Genomic DNA, 17331 nt, shown 5'->3' on the forward strand with positions numbered 1-17331 from the left:
TTTCCCTGAATTAAGGCTAAATTCCTTCCATCCTTCCCTCCTCCTACAGGCGCTGTATAATCCCTACAGTTTAGCGCTCCTCCATAATTATAATAACAACAATAATCTCTCATAGCTAGCATAGTCTTCACAAGTTACCAACTTGTGTCTGTTCTTTCCCTACAGGAGCCGAGACTTCAGTCCCAGGATGACACCTTCAGGAGGTAGATGGAGGAGCGTAGTCCTCCTGGTAATGACGCTGTCGGCGGCGTTGGTGACTTCTGAAAGCCACGACGAGGAAGCCAAGGTCAGTACACACACCTACTGTTGTCATCTCCGTCTTGCATCTGGGTATACCAGAATCTCCAGACTCGACTCACTCAGTCATATTGATTGTGAACAACTCAGGGAACGGACAGGGTCCGAACTTAAGATGAATCAGTCCTAAATCGAACCTATGGCGAATCAGTCTTAATTAAATCGAACCAGTGCTAAAACTAGCTAGCTAGTTAGGATTAACTTGGCTTGGGTTCTCAGCTTACCCATGTAGTGAGTAGACTTGATTATATGTTGATGACTTATGATGACCTATTTTGTGATGACCTATGTTGTGATGACCTATTTTATGACGACCTATTTTGTGATGATCTGTTTGGAGTTACGAGAGAAGACTGTGTCCAGTGACTTATTGCCAAATAAGTCACTTTGTTCAAACACTTTGTTTAGGCTTAATTTTCCAATTACCTCGTTGAGGTTGCGAATTTTGAGCTTCGGCTCCTTTTACCTCAATGTGTGTACTCACTTATATGTGGTTCCAGGGGTCGCTTCCTAGCTCCTGGCCCCTTGTGTGTGTTCATATGTACTCACCTGTTGTCACGTGTATGTAGCTGCGGAGGTCGCTTCATAGTTCCTGGCCGTGTGTAACTCCAGGAGGGTCCTGGAGTGACTATCACCCTGGTGGGAGACCTGCTGAGGGAGGTGTTAAGTAGACAGGTTCACAATAATACTTGTATTACTGCATGGTCTTATTTTAAATATCTCAGTTTTTTGACGTGGTCATAAGATAAGATAAGATAAGATTTCGTTCGGATTTTTAACCCCGGAGGGTTAGCCACCCAGGATAACCCAAGAAAGTCAGTGCGTCATCGAGGACTGTCTAACTTATTTCCATTGGGGTCCTTAATCTTGTCCCCCAGGATGCGACCCACACCAGTCGACTAACACCCAGGTACCTATTTGCTGCTAGGTGAACAGGACAACAGGTGTAAGGAAACGTGTCGAAATGTTTCCACCCGCCGGGAATCGAACCCGGGCCCTCCGTGTGTGAAGCGGGAGCTTTAGCCACCAGACCACTTTTTCTCTTTTTAATTTTATTTTCTCATTTTGACTTATGTTAATATAGGTTAGGCTAGGCTACTGTAGGTTAGATTAGGTTAGGTTAATATACGTAAGATTATGTTACTATAGGTTAGGTTAGGTTAATATTCGTTAGGATAGGTTAATATAGGTAAGGTTAGGTTAATATAGTTAGGTTGAATAATCCTATAAAACTTGAATTTAACCACAAATAAGCAAATATAAAAAAAACGGCTATAGTACGTCTGGCAGAGAGGTGGCCGAGAGAAGAAATAAAACGTTGAAATCTGAACGTTAATCACTGGTGATGTGAGAAATACGTTTATCAGCGAGACGAGAGAACCTTTCACTTCTCATTAACAATGATCGCCAGCATTCTAAGCCTTGAGTAAGACACATGGTCAACATTTACGTAACTTCGTTTCGGAAACTTTTCCCCCACGCAGTAGGCTCTTTTCGGTCGAATACAGAGATGACTAAATATGGAGACAGCAGAAGCAGTGGAGAGAGGTAGCGAGGATATCATCAGTCCATCAACTTTGAAAAAATAGTTTCAGAGAGTCAGTCCCTCAGCCTTGAGATGTGTTCAGCTCTCCAGGCTGAGGGACTGACCACCTCAAAACTACTTCCTCAAGGTTGATGGACTGATTACTTTATCTTTACCTCCCCACTGCTTCTGCTCTTTGTGTTTGCAACTTCTCTATTCAACTAAAGAAGCCTACTGTGCGGGCGAAACGTTTCGGAAATAAAAAATAATACCCAAGTGTTACACATGTCTTAATAATCTACTTGTGGGAATTATATAAAATTATTTTAATAATTCTAAGCAATATGACTGACGAAATCGTACTGACATAATTGTAAACCCATGAATACACTTAAGAGACAACACAGCAAGTGTCAGGGGACCAAGACTGTTCAACTGCCTCCCAGCATACATAAGGGGGATTACCAATAGACCCCTGGCTGTCTTCAAGAGGCAGCTGAACAGGCACCTAAAATCAGTACCTGACCAGCCAGGCTGTGGTTCATACGTTGGTTTACGTGCGTCCAGGAGTAATAGTCTGGTTGATAAGGTCCTGATCCACCACGAGACATGGTTATGGACATGGCCGTGGGGGTTGTGAGGGATATGCAGGACTGCGGGCCAGAAACAGCAACAGCCTGATTGATTAGGTAAGCGCCTAAACAATCAGGCTGAAGAACTCTCGGAACTCATCAAAGATACGAAAATACGGTGGAGGTATGGCAGGTGAGGTGGGAGCAGCCTGGCAACACTGCCACCTTCCATAACCACACATTTAGCAGTGGTGAGGTGGGAGCAGCCTGGCAACACTGTCACCTTCCATAACCACACATTTAGCAGTGGTGAGGTGGGAGCAGCCTGGCAACACTGCCACCTTCCATAACCACACATTTAGCAGTGGTGAGGTGGGAGCAGCCTGGCAACACTGCCACCTTCCATAACCACACATTTAGCAGTGGTGAGGTGGGAGCAGCCTGGCAACACTGCCACCTTCCATAACCACACATTTAGCAGTGGTGAGGTGGGAGCAGCCTGGCAACACTGTCACCTTCCATAACCACACATTTAGCAGTGGTGAGGTGGGAGCAGCCTGGCAACACTGCCACCTTCCATAACCACACATTTAGCAGTGGTGAGGTGGGAGCAGCCTGGCAACACTGCCACCTTCCATAACCACACATTTAGCAGTGGTGAGGTGGGAGCAGCCTGGCAACACTGCCACCTTCCATAACCACACATTTAGCAGTGGTGAGGTGGGAGCAGCCTGGCAACACTGCCACCTTCCATAACCACACATTTAGCAGTGGTGAGGTGGGAGCAGCCTGGCAACACTGCCACCTTCCATAACCACACATTTAGCAGTGGTGAGGTGGGAGCAGCCTGGCAACACTGCCACCTTCCATAACCACACATTTAGCAGTGGTGAGGTGGGAGCAGCCTGGCAACACTGCCACCTTCCATAACCACACATTTAGCAGTGGTGAGGTGGGAGCAGCCTGGCAACACTGCCACCTTCCATAACCACACATTTAGCAGTGGTGAGGTGGGAGCAGCCTGGCAACACTGCCACCTTCCATAACCACACATTTAGCAGTGGTGAGGTGGGAGCAGCCTGGCAACACTGCCACCTTCCATAACCACACATTTAGCAGTGGTGAGGTGGGAGCAGCCTGGCAACACTGCCACCTTCCATAACCACACATTTAGCAGTGGTGAGGTGGGAGCAGCCTGGCAACACTGCCACCTTCCATAACCACACATTTAGCAGTGGTGAGGTGGGAGCAGCCTGGCAACATTGTTTTTATTTTTTAACTAGTCTCTCAGATCGCTTTTTCAATATGATGCTTAAATTTGACCACCAAATTCAGAGTACAGAGCAGTGAAGCTTTATTACACTAGTGGCAGTGAGAGATACACTAGTGGCAGTGAGAGATACACTAGTGGCAGTGAGAGATACACTAGTGGCAGTGAGAGATACACTAGTGGCAGTGAGAGATACACTAGTGGCAGTGAGAGATACACTAGTGGCAGTGAGAGATACACTAGTAGCAGTGAGAGATACACTAGTGGCAGTGAAAGATACACTAGTGGCAGTGAGAGATACACTAGTAGCAGTGAGAGATACACTAGTAGCAGTGAGAGACACACTAGTGGCAGTGAGAGATACACTAGTGGCAGTGAGAGATACACTAGTGGCAGTGAGAGATATACTAGTGGCAGTGAGAGATACACTAGTGGCAGTGAGAGATACACTAGTAGCAGTGAGAGATACACTAGTGGCAGTGAGAGATATACTAGTGGCAGTGAGAGATACACTAGTGGCAGTGAGAGATACACTAGTGGCAGTGAGAGATACACTAGTGGCAGTGAGAGATACACTAGTGGCAGTGAGATACACTAGTGGCAGTGAAAGATACACTAGTGGCAGTGAGAGATACACTAGTGGCAGTGAGAGATACACTAGTGGCAGTGAGAGATACACTAGTGGCAGTGAGATACACTAGTGGCAGTGAAAGATACACTAGTGGCAGTGAGAGATACACTAGTGGCAGTGAGAGATACACTAGTGGCAGTGAGAGATACACTAGTGGCAGTGAGAGATACACTAGTGGCAGTGAGATACACTAGTGGCAGTGAAAGATACACTAGTGGCAGTGAGAGATACACTAGTGCCAGTGAAAGATACACTAGTGGCAGTGAAAGATACACTAGTGGCAGTGAGAGATACACTAGTGCCAGTGAAAGATACACTAGTGGCAGTGAGAGATACACTAGTAGCAGTGAGAGATACACTAGTGGCAGTGAAAGATACACTAGTGGCAGTGAGAGATACACTAGTAGCAGTGAGAGATACACTAGTGGCAGTGAAAGATACACTAGTGGCAGTGAGAGATACACTAGTGGCAGTGAAAGATACACTAGTGGCAGTGAGAGATACACTAGTGGCAGTGAGATACACTAGTGGCAGTGAAAGATACACTAGTGGCAGTGAGAGATACACTAGTGCCAGTGAAAGATACACTAGTGGCAGTGAGAGATACACTAGTAGCAGTGAGAGATACACTAGTGGCAGTGAAAGATACACTAGTGGCAGTGAGAGATACAATAGTAGCAGTGAGAGATACACTAGTGGCAGTGAAAGATACACTAGTGGCAGTGAGAGATACACTAGTGGCAGTGAAAGATACACTAGTGGCAGTGAGAGATACACTAGTAGCAGTGAGAGATACACTAGTTGCAGTGAAAGATACACTAGTGGCAGTGAGAGATACACTAGTAGCAGTGAGAGATACACTAGTGCCTGTGAAAGATACACTAGTGGCAGTGAAAGATACACTAGTGGCAGTGAGAGATACACTAGTAGCAGTGAGAGATACACTAGTGGCAGTGAAAGATACACTAGTGGCAGTGAGAGATACACTAGTAGCAGTGAGAGATACACTAGTGGCAGTGAAAGATACACTAGTGGCAGTGAGAGATACACTAGTGGTAGTGAAAGATACACTAGTGGCAGTGAGAGATACACTAGTGGCAGTGAAAGATACACTAGTGGCAGTGAAAGATATACTAGTGGCAGTGAAAGATACACTAGTTGCAGTGAGAGATACACTAGTAGCAGTGAAAGATACACTAGTGGCAGTGAGAGATACACTAGTGGCAGTGAGAGATACACTAGTGGCAGTGAGAGATACACTAGTGGCAGTGAGAGATACACTAGTTGCAGTGAGAGATACACTAGTAGCAGTGAAAGATACACTAGTGGCAGTTAGAGATACACTAGTGGCAGTGAGAGATACACTAGTGGCAGTGAGAGATACACTAGTGGCAGTGAGAGATACAGTAGTGGCAGTGAAAGATACACTAGTGGCAGTGAGAGATATACTAGTGGCAGTGAAAGATACACTAGTGGCGGTGAGAGATACACTAGTGGCAGTGAAAGATACACTAGTGGCAGTGAGATATACACTAGTGGCAGTGAGGGATACACTAGTGGCAGTGAAAGATATACTAGTGGCAGTGAGAGATATACTAGTGGCAGTGAAAGATACACTAGTGGCAGTGAGAGATACACTAGTGGCAGTGAAAGATACACTAGTGGCAGTGAGAGATACACTAGTGGCAGTGAAAGATACACTAGTGGCAGTGAGAGATACACTAGTGGCAGTGAGAGATACACTAGTGGCAGTGAAAGATACACTAGTGGCAGTGAGAGATACACTAGTGGCAGTGAAAGATACACTAGTTGCAGTGAGAGATACACTAGTGGCAGTGAGAGATACACTAGTGGCAGTGAAAGATACACTAGTGGCAGTTAGAGATACACTAGTGGCAGTGAGAGATACACTAGTGGCAGTGAGAGATACACTAGTGGCAGTGAGAGATACACTAGTGGCAGTGAGAGATATACTAGTGGCAGTGAAAGATACACTAGTGGCAGTGAGAGATACACTAGTGACAGTGAAAGATACACTAGTGGCAGTGAGAGATACACTAGTGGCAGTGAGAGATACACTAGTAGCAGTGAGAGATACACTAGTGGCAGTGAGAGATACACTAGTGGCAGTGAGAGATATACTAGTGGCAGTGAAAGATACACTAGTGGCAGTGAGAGATACACTAGTGGCAGTGAGAGATACACTAGTGGTAGTGAGAGATACACTAGTGGCAGTGAGAGATACACTAGTGGTAGTGAGAGATACACTAGTGGTAGTGATATACACTAGTAGCAGTGAGAGATACACTAGTGGTAGTGAGAGATACACTAGTGGTAGTGAGAGATACACTAGTGGTAGTGAGAGATACACTAGTAGCAGTGAGAGATACACTAGTGGTAGTGAGATATACACTACTGGCTATGAGAGATACACTAGTAGCAGTGAGAGATACACTACTGGTAGTGAGAGATACACTAGTAGCAGTCAGAGATACACTAGTGGTAGTCAGAGATACACTAGTGGCAGTGAGAGATACACTAGTAGCAGTGAGAGATACACTAGTGGTAGTGAGAGATACAATAGTCGCAGTGAGAGATACACTAGTAGCAGTGAGAGATACACTAGTGGCAGTGAGAGATACACTAGTGGCAGTGAGAGATACACTAGTAGCAGTGAGAGATACACTAGTGGCAGTGAAAGATACACTAGTGGTAGTGAAAGATACACTAGTGGCAGAGAGATACGCTAGTGGCAGTGAGAGATACACTAGTGGCAGTGAAAGATACACTAGTGGCAGAGAGATACGCTAGTGGAAGTGAGAGATACACTAGTGGCAGTGAGAGATACACTAGTGGCAGTGAAAGATACACTAGTGGCAGAGAGACACGCTAGTGGCAGTGAGAGATACACTAGTGGCAGTGAAAGATACACTAGTGGCAGTGAAAGATACACTAGTGGCAGTGAAAGATACATTAGTGGCAGTGAAAGATACACTAGTGGCAGAGAGATACGCTAGTGGCAGTGAGAGATACACTAGTGGCAGTGAGAGATACACTAGTGGCAGTGAAAGATACACTAGTGGCAGAGAGATACGCTAGTGGCAGTGAGAAATACACTAGTGGCAGTGAGAGATACACTAGTAGCAGTGAGAGAGACACTAATAGTAGTGAGAGATACACTAGTGGCAGTGAGAGATACACTAGTGGTAGTGAGAGATACACTAGTAGCAGTGAGAGATACACTAATAACAGTGAGAAATACACTAGTGGCAGTGAGAGATACACTAATAGCAGTGAGAGATACGCTAGTGGCAGTGAGAGATATACTAGTGGCAGTGAGAGATACGCTAGTGGCAGTGAGAGATACACTAGTGGCAGTGAGAGATACACTAGTGGCAGTGAGAGATACACTAGTGGCAGTGAGAGATACACTAATAGCAGTGAGAGATACGCTAGTGGCAGTGAGAGATACACTAGTAGCAGTGAGAGATACGGTAGTGGCAGTGAGAGATACACTAATAGCAGTGAGAGATACACTAGTAGCAGTGAGAGATACGCTAGTGGCAGTGAGAGATACACTAGTGGCAGTGAGAGATACACTAGTGGCAGTGAGAGAGACACTAATAGTAGTGAGAGATACGCTAGTGGCAGTGAGAGATACACTAGTAGCAGTGAGAGATACACTAGTGGTAGTGAGAGATACACTAGTGGCAGTGAGAGATACACTAGTGGCAGTGAGAGATACACTAGTGGCAGTGAGAGATACACTAGTAGCAGTGAGAGATACACTAGTGGTAGTGAGAGATACACTAGTGGCAGTGTGAGATACACTAGTGGCAGTGAGAGATACACTAGTGGCAGTGAGAGATACACTAGTGGCAGTGAGAGATACACTAGTAGCAGTGAGAGACACACTAGTGTTAGTGAGAGATACACTAGTGGCAGTGAGAGATACACTAGTGGCAGTGAGAGATACACTAGTGGCAGTGAGAGATACACTAGTGGCAGTGAGAGATACACTAGTGGTAGTGAGAGATACACTAGTAGCAGTGAGAGATACACTAGTGGTAGTGAGAGATACACTAGTGGCAGTGAGAGATACACTAGTGGCAGTGAGAGATACACTAGTGGCAGTGAGAGATACACTAGTGGTAGTGAGAGATACACTAGTGGCAGTGAGAAATACACTAGTGGTAGTGAGAGATACACTAGTGGCAGTGAGAGATACACTAGTGGCAGTGAGAGATACACTAGTGGCAGTGAGAGATACACTAGTGGTAGTGAAAGATACACTAGTGGCAGTGAGAGATACACTAGTGGCAGTGAAAGATACACTAGTGGCAGTGAGAGATACACTAGTGGCAGTGAAAGATACACTAGTGGCAGTGAGAGATACACTAGTGGTAGTGAAAGATACACTAGTGGCAGTGAGAGATACACTAGTGGCAGTGAAAGATACACTAGTGGCAGTGAAAGATACACTAGTGGCGGTGAGAGATACACTAGTGGCAGTGAGAGATACACTAGTGGCAGTGAGAGATACACTAGTGGCAGTGAGAGATACACTAGTGGCAGTGAGAGATACACTAGTGGCAGTGAAAGATACACTAGTGGCAGTGAGAGATACACTAGTGGCAGTGAGAGATACACTAGTGGCAGTGAGAGATACACTAGTGGCAGTGAGAGATACACTAGTGGCAGTGAAAGATACACTAGTGGCGGTGAGAGATACACTAGTGGCAGTGAGAGATACACTAGTGGCAGTGAAAGATACACTAGTGGCGGTGAGAGATACACTAGTGGCGGTGAGAGATACACTAGTGGCAGTGAAAGATACACTAGTGGCGGTGAGAGATACACTAGTGGCAGTGAGAGATACACTAGTGGCGGTGAGAGATACACTAGTGGCAGTGAGAGATACACTAGTGGCGGTGAGAGATACACTAGTGGCATTGAGAGATACACTAGTGGCAGTGAAAGATACACTAGTGGCGGTGAGAGATACACTAGTGGCAGTGAGAGATACACTAGTGGCAGTGAGAGATACACTAGTGGCGGTGAGAGATACTCTAGTGGCAGTGAGAGATACACTAGTGGCAGTGAAAGATACACTAGTGGCGGTGAGAGATACACTAGTGGCAGTGAGAGATACACTAGTGGCAGTGAGAGATACACTAGTGGCAGTGAGAGATACACTAGTGGCGGTGAGAGATACACTAGTGGCAGTGAGAGATACACTAGTGGCAGTGAGAGATACACTAGTGGCAGTGAGAGATACACTAGTGGCGGTGAGAGATACACTAGTGGCAGTGAGAGATACACTAGTAGCAGTGAGAGATGCACTAGTGGCAGTGAGAGATACACTAGTGGCGGTGAGAGATACACTAGTGGCAGTGAGAGATACACTAGTAGCAGTGAGAGATACACTAGTGGCAATGAGAGATACACTAGTGGCAGTGAGAGATACACTAGTAGCAGTGAGAGATACACTAGTGGCAGTGAGAGATACACTAGTGGCAGTGAGAGATACACTAGTGGCAGTGAGAGATACACTAGTGGCAGTGAGAGATACACTTGTAGCAGTGAGAGATACACTAGTGGCAGTGAGAGATACACTAGTGGCAGTGAGAGATACACTAGTGGCAGTGAGAGATACACTAGTGGCAGTGAGAGATACACTAGTAGCAGTGAGAGATACACTAGTGGCAGTGAGAGATACACTAGTGGCAGTGAGAGATACACTAGTGGCAGTGAGAGATACACTAGTGGCAGTGAGAGATACACTAGTGGCAGTGAGAGATACACTAGTGGTAGTGAGAGATACACTAGTGGCAGTGAGAGATACACTAGTGGCAGTGAGAGATACACTAGTGGCAGTGAGAGATACACTAGTGGTAGTGAGAGATACACTAGTGGCAGTGAGAGATACACTAGTGGCAGTGAGAGATACACTAGTGGCAGTGAGAGATACACTAGTGGTAGTGAGAGATACACTAGTGGCAGTGAGAGATACACTAGTGGCAGTGAGAGATACACTAGTGGCAGTGAGAGATACACTAGTGGTAGTGAGAGATACACTAGTGGCAGTGAGAGATACGCTAGTGGCAGTGAGAGATACACTAGTGGCAGTGAGAGATACACTAGTGGCAGTGAGAGATACACTAGTGGTAGTGAGAGATACAATAGTGGCAGTGAGAGATACACTAGTGGCAGTGAGAGATACACTAGTGGCAGTGAGAGATACACTAGTGGTAGTGAGAGATACACTAGTGGCAGTGAGAGATACACTAGTGGCAGTGAGAGATACACTAGTGGCAGTGAGAGATACACTAGTGGCAGTGAGAGATACACTAGTGGTAGTGAGAGATACACTAGTGGCAGTGAGAGATACACTAGTGGTAGTGAGAGATACACTAGTGGCAGTGAGAGATACACTAGTGGCAGTGAGAGATACACTAGTGGCAGTGAGAGATACACTAGTGGCAGTGAGAGATACACTAGTGGCAGTGAGAGATACACTAGTGGCAGTGAGAGATACACTAGTGGCAGTGAGAGATACACTAGTGGCAATGAGAGATACACTAGTGGCAGTGAGAGATACACTAGTGGCAGTGAGAGATACACTAGTGGCAGTGAGAGATACACTAGTGGTAGTGAGAGATACACTAGTGGCAGTGAGAGATACACTAGTGGCAGTGAGAGATACACTAGTGGTAGTGAGAGATACACTAGTGGTAGTGAGAGATACACTAGTGGTAGTGAGAGATACACTAGTGGCAGTGAGAGATACACTAGTGGTAGTGAGAGATACACTAGTGGTAGTGAGAGATACACTAGTGGTAGTGAGAGATACGCTAGTGGCAGTGAGAGATACACTAGTGGTAGTGAGAGATACACTAGTGGTAGTGAGAGATACACTAGTGGTAGTGAGAGATACACTAGTGGTAGTGAGAGATACACTAGTGGCAGTGAGAGATACACTAGTGGTAGTGAGAGATACACTAGTGGTAGTGAGAGATACACTAGTGGTAGTGAGAAATACACTAGTGGCAGTGAGAGATACACTAGTGGTAGTGAGAGATACACTAGTGGTAGTGAGAGATACACTAGTGGCAGTGAGAGATACACTAGTGGTAGTGAGAGATACACTAGTGGCAGTGAGAGATACACTAGTGGTAGTGAGAGATACACTAGTGGCAGTGAGAGATACACTAGTGGCAGTGAAAGATACACTAGTGGTAGTGAGAGATACACTAGTGGTAGAGATACACTAGTGGTAGTGAGAGATACACTAGTGGCAGTGAGAGATACACTAGTGGTAGTGAGAGATACACTAGTGGCAGTGAGAGATACACTAGTGGCAGTGAAAGATACACTAGTGGCAGTGAGAGATACACTAGTGGCAGTGAGAGATACACTAGTGGCAGTGAAAGATATACTAGTGGCAGTGAGAGATATACTAGTGGCAGTGAGAGATACACTAGTGGCAGTGAGAGATACACTAGTGGCAGTGAGAGATATACTAGTGGCAGTGAAAGATACACTAGTGGCAGTGAGAGATACACTAGTGGTAGTGAGAGATACACTAGTGGTAGTGAGAGATACACTAGTGGCAGTGAGAGATACACTAGTGGCAGTGAAAGATACACTAGTGGTAGTGAGAGATACACTAGTGGCAGTGAGAGATACACTAGTGGCAGTGAAAGATACACTAGTGGTAGTGAGAGATACATTAGTAACTATGAGATACTTTTGTAACAATGAGAGAAACATTGATAATAAGAGTATAATTATTGTTTTTACTGGATATCACCTCTTTGTGTAAACTATTTCGGTTCTCTCTCTCTCTCTCTCTCTCTCTCTCTCTCTCTCTCTCTCTCTCTCTCTCTCTCTCTCTCTCTCTCTCTCTCTCTCTCTCTCTCTCTCTCTCTCTCTCTCTCTCTCTCTCTCTCTCTCTCTCTCTCTCTGTTACACAGTGCTTGACAAGGTTAGGTTAAGGATCCCTAGCTTTATTGACAAGCTAAGAGATGTTACCTACATCAGCTCATCTGAAAGCATCTCTCCCTGGCAGTCTCTCTCACTCTGGTATTTACAAACTCCCACTATACTGCTCATTGCGCCTCGATATACAGTATTTCTTTTCGTTCCTGCATTTCGCTGATTTTTTAGGAGCCCGAAATCTGAATTGTTGCAAATACGAGAAATAGTTACTCTGGTTACGTTAGTCCCTTTGTAGTTATGTCAGTCCCTTTGTAGTTATGTCAGTCTCTTTGTAGTTATGTCAGTCTCTTTGTAGTTATGTCAGTCTCTTTGTAGTTATGTCAGTCTCTTTGTAGTTATGTCAGTCTCTTTGTAGTTATGTCAGTCTCTTTGTTACTATATCAGCCTCTTTGTTACTATATCAGCCTCTTTGTTACTATATCAGCCTCTTTGTTACTGTCAGTCTCTTTGTTACTATGTCAGTCTCTTTGTTACTATGTTAGTCTCTTTGTTACTATGTCAGTCTCTTTGTAGTTATGTCAGTCTCTTTGTAGTTATGTCAGTCTCTTTGTAGTTATGTCAGTCTCTTTGTAGTTATGTCAGTCTCTTTGTAGTTATGTCAGTCTCTTTGTAGTTATGTCAGTCTCTTTGTAGTTATGTCAGTCTCTTTGTAGCTGGTTTATCATTTTTTCACTTTTTGATTTACATCTGCTCCTCTTTATTTATGTTTTACATCTCTTTGTATTATTATTGTTTGTAAGTGACTTCCATGGGGAAGTGGAACAGAATTCTTCCTCCGTAAGCCATGCGTGTTGTGAGAGGCGACTAAAATGCCAGGAGCAAGGGGCTAGTAACCCCCTTGTCCTGTATAAATTACTAAATTTAAAAAGAAAAACTTTCGTAGTTCTTTTTAGGTCACCTTGTCTAGGTGGGATACTGCACTAGAGGTGGACCCCATCATATGTATATTATGCAAAATAATTGTGATCACTGCCGCTAGAGTGACTGGATGTCAGTCCAATAGAACTCGGAATGAAAACTTGTTACAGGTGAGTAAAGAGCAGGAAGGAAATCTGAGCAGTAAATATACGCCAGGACCGCCCACTCATCGGTCCAGGACCGCCCACTCATCGGTCCAGGACCGCCCACTCATCGGTCCAGGACCGCCCACTCATCGGTCCAGGACCGCCCACTCATCGGTCCAGGACCGCCCACTCATCGGTCCAGGACCGCCCACTCATCAGTCCAGGACCGCCCACTCATCGGTCCAGGACCGCCCACTCATCGGTCCAGGACCGCCCACTCATCAACCTGCACTCGAAAAGTCTTTCTCGGGGTGGCTGATTTTTCTCAACTACTTCGCCATTCTCAACCCATATCGTTGCCAGTTTTTTTTTTTATTTTCTATTTTACTTTTCTTATTTCTCGTTTGTGGTGATTTTTTTTTTCAAGAGAGTGACTATTGGCCACTTTAAGTTCTATTTCAGGCCGCCAGGGGACAGTTCCCGGCGGGTGGAAGTAGTCAATCATTTTGTGCCGGCCAGCCAGCCGCCCAACTTTTACTCTCATTCTCTGTATTGGTCGCATTTTATGAGCCATTTACGAGAGGGTTTATGGGTCATCTGTAAAGGCAAACTCCGGAAAAGCAGGGAAAGGAACTGAGAAAATAAGGGAGAGAGAGAGAGAGAGAGAGAGAGAGAGAGAGAAACTGAAAAGAGGTGGCAGACAAAGGACAGAGAGAGAGAGGATCTCACCTTCAAAGGCTACAGCAATGTATCTACCGCATCTGCTAGAAAAATGATAGGATGGATAATGAGAACCTTCAAAACTAGGGACGCCAGACCTATGATGATTCTCTTCAAGTCGTTTGTTCTCTCTAGGCTGGAATACTGCTGTATGCTAACTGCCCTCTTCAAGGCAGGCGAAATTGCTGACCTGGAGAATGTACAGAGAACTTTCACGGCACACGTAAGTACAATAAAGCACCTAAATTACTGGCCACGAGTACACTGAGAGACAACACAGTAAGTGTCAGGGGCCCAAGACTGTTCAACTGCCTCCCAGCATACATTAGGGGGATTACCAATGAACCCCTGGCTGTCTTCAAGAAGGCGCTGGACAGGCATCTGAAGTGGCGTAACAGCCGGGTTGTGGATTTTACGTTAGTTTGCGTGCGGCCAGCAGTAACAGCCTGGTTAATCAGACACTGACCCACCACGAAGCCTGGTCTCGGACCGGGCCGCCGGGGCGTTGACCCCGAAACCCTCTCCAGTATATCTCTCTCCCGAGAGAGAGAGAGAGAGAGAGAGAGAGAGAGAGAGAGAGAGAGAGAGAGAGAGAGAGAGAGAGAGAGAGAGAGGAAGAGAGAGAAAGGAAGAGAGAGAGAGGGAGAGAGAGAGAGAGAGAGAGAGTAGTTTGTTTAATATCTTCATTATGCGCCGCATACCCATCGAAAGCCAGAAAGAGAGAACAAAAAAGTGAAGCACTGGGGTAGACCTACTGGCCCATGCTAGGCAGGCTCAACTCTCACTCATATACCAGTACAATATTTTTATATTACAGCCACCCAAGACTGTGGCTTCTAAGACGCTACTTGAGAATGGCTTAAACTAGACACTTTCTCTGTATCAGTTACTTAGGTAATACTTCTTGTTGCTTGAAAGTTGAACTCACCCTCAACTCTGTTGCAAACACAGTGTTTCGTAGCGCCGCTGTGAGTCCTGGCATGGCTAGGTGAGAAGATAAAAACCCAGGAAGACAGGGAGAAAGACAGAGAGAAGGCAGAAAGGTAGAGAGAGGAGGAAGGCAGTTTGAGGGGATGGCAGAAGGAGGGGAAGGCAGAAAGAGGGGGCAAAGACAGAAAGAGGGGAAGGTAGAAAGAGGGGAAGGCAGAAAGAGGGGGCAAAGACAGAAAGAGGGGAAGGTAGAAAGAGGGAAAGGCAGAAAGAGGGGGCAAAGACAGAAAGAGGGGAAGGTAGAAAGAGGGGGCAAAGACAGAAACAGGGGAAGGCAGAAAGAGGGGGCAAAGACAGAAAGAGGGGAAGGTAGAAAGAGGGGAAGGCAGAAAGAGGGGGCAAAGACAGAAAGAGGGGAAGGTAGGAAAGAGGGGGAAAGACAGAAAGAGGGGAAGGTAGAAAGAGGGGAAGGCAGAAAGAGGGGAAGGCAGGAAGAGGGGAAGGCAGAAAGAGGGGGCAAAGACAGAAAGTGGGGAAGGTTGAACGAGGGGGAAGGCAGAAAGAGGGGGCAAATACAGAAAGAGGGGAAGGTAGAAAGAGGGGGAAGGCAGAAAGAGGGGGCAAAGACAGAAAGAGGGGAAGGTAGAAAGAGGGGGAAGGTAGAAAGAGGGGGCAAAGACAGAAAGAGGGGAAGGTAGAAAGAGGGGAAGGCAGAAAGAGGGGGCAAAGACAGAAAGAGGGGAAGGTAGAAAGAGGGGAAGGTAGAAAGAGGGGGCAAAGACAGAAAGAGGGGAAGGTAGAAAGAGGGGAAGGTAGAAAGAGGGGGAATGGCAGAAAGAGGAGAAGGTAAAAAGAGGGGGGGTGGCAGAAAGAGGGGATGGCAGAGAAGATAGTAGAGAAAGAGGATGTTAGAGAGAGAGAGAGGAAGACAGAAAGAGAACTCAGAGAATGGGACAGACACACTATTTCATTATTTCTATTTTTTCAAGCAATATATGGCATATTAAAACAGGTTTTATCTTCTATATCAGAAAACATAGATATAATATTGTGAGTGAAACTATATCTGTCACTAGTGTGTGTGTGTGTGTGTGTGTGTGTGTGTGTGTGTGTGTGTGTGTGTGTGTGTGTGTGTTGTGTGTGTGTGTGTGTGTGTTGTGTGTGTGTGTGTGTGTTGTGTGTGTGTGTGTTGTGCGTTGTGTGTGTGTGTGTGTGTGTGTGTGTGTGTGTGTGTGTCATGTTTTTGTGCCCAGAGTCATCCTGCTTTGTGTGGGTCAGCCTGGGCAGCACCCCGGGCAGCACTACCCATCTTCACACACACACACACACACACACACACACACACACACACACACACACACACACACACACACACACACACACACACACACACACACACACACGCACAAAAAACTACTGAGAGGTTTCACCATGGAAATATTCTGCTTGAAGTTTGTGTAACAGAGAGTGCTTTTAATTTCAAAGAGAATCTTGCATAAACGAAACTGAGTGTTATCAAATGTTCCCTTAGGAGGTATATTTTGTTATATCAAATGTTCCCTTAGGAGGTATATTTTGTTATATCACATGTTCCACTAAGAGGTCCTCGGTGAACCTGCCTTGGGTAAGCAATAACAACAGGACCGTAGGTTAAGACGTGGTATAAAATACCAACAGTTGTGAAATAATTCACATGTGCAGTGATTATGGGTCAGGTAGGTGGTGATGGTTGCCAATATGACGTTTTTCGGATCATAGTTCTAGCTGCTCATCAACTTATGTTCCGAATAGGGAAATCAGATCAAACAAAAATCATCCTAAATAACAAAACAAGGCACAATACCGTGACTGGAACGATACACAAATAACCCGCACATAGAAGAGAGAAGCTTACGACGACGTTTCGGTCCGATTTGGACCATTTACAAAGTCACACTAACCAGAAGTGGAGCAGGACGGCTATATATAGCCGTCCTGCTCCACTTCTGGTTAGTGTGACTTTGTCAATGGTCCAAGCCGGACCGAAACGTCTTCGTAAGCTTCTCTCTTTTATGTGCGGGTTATTTGTGTAAAAATGATCCTAAATGGATAAACAATGGATTAAAACATCTCATTGGTTAAAAGAGAGGCATATATAGGCGAATCAAAAGAGGAGATGGGCAGTTAAGAAATCAGTATATTCAGTTTAAGAGAGAAATAAAAAAAGGGAATAAAAAAAAGCAAAGAGAGATTATGAGGTTAAAGTTGCAAGGGAATCGAAGACGAACCCAAAAGGATTCTTTCATGTGCAACATCTGGGCATCTTTATTATAGACGTTTCGCCATCCAGTGGCTTTATCAATACAAATTCCAGGACATAATTTGAAGACAGTAGAACTATA

The 17331-nt window shown here is 45.4% G+C and overlaps 1 protein-coding gene across 1 annotated transcript in view; it reads left to right on the forward strand.

The window, feature by feature from the left end:
- LOC128699497 (uncharacterized) overlaps positions 1 to 17331 on the forward strand; it is a 98871-nt gene that overhangs the window by 19592 nt on the left and 61948 nt on the right. The window contains exon 2 of the mRNA XM_070098230.1: positions 166 to 286. Coding sequence (XP_069954331.1) covers positions 188 to 286 — 99 coding nt within the window. The 5' untranslated portion in view covers positions 166 to 187. The remainder of the gene's footprint in view (positions 1 to 165; positions 287 to 17331) is intronic.

This window comes from Cherax quadricarinatus, chromosome 61 (assembly GCF_038502225.1).
Source record: "Cherax quadricarinatus isolate ZL_2023a chromosome 61, ASM3850222v1, whole genome shotgun sequence".
In the NCBI taxonomy this organism is placed as follows: domain Eukaryota; kingdom Metazoa; phylum Arthropoda; class Malacostraca; order Decapoda; family Parastacidae; genus Cherax; species Cherax quadricarinatus.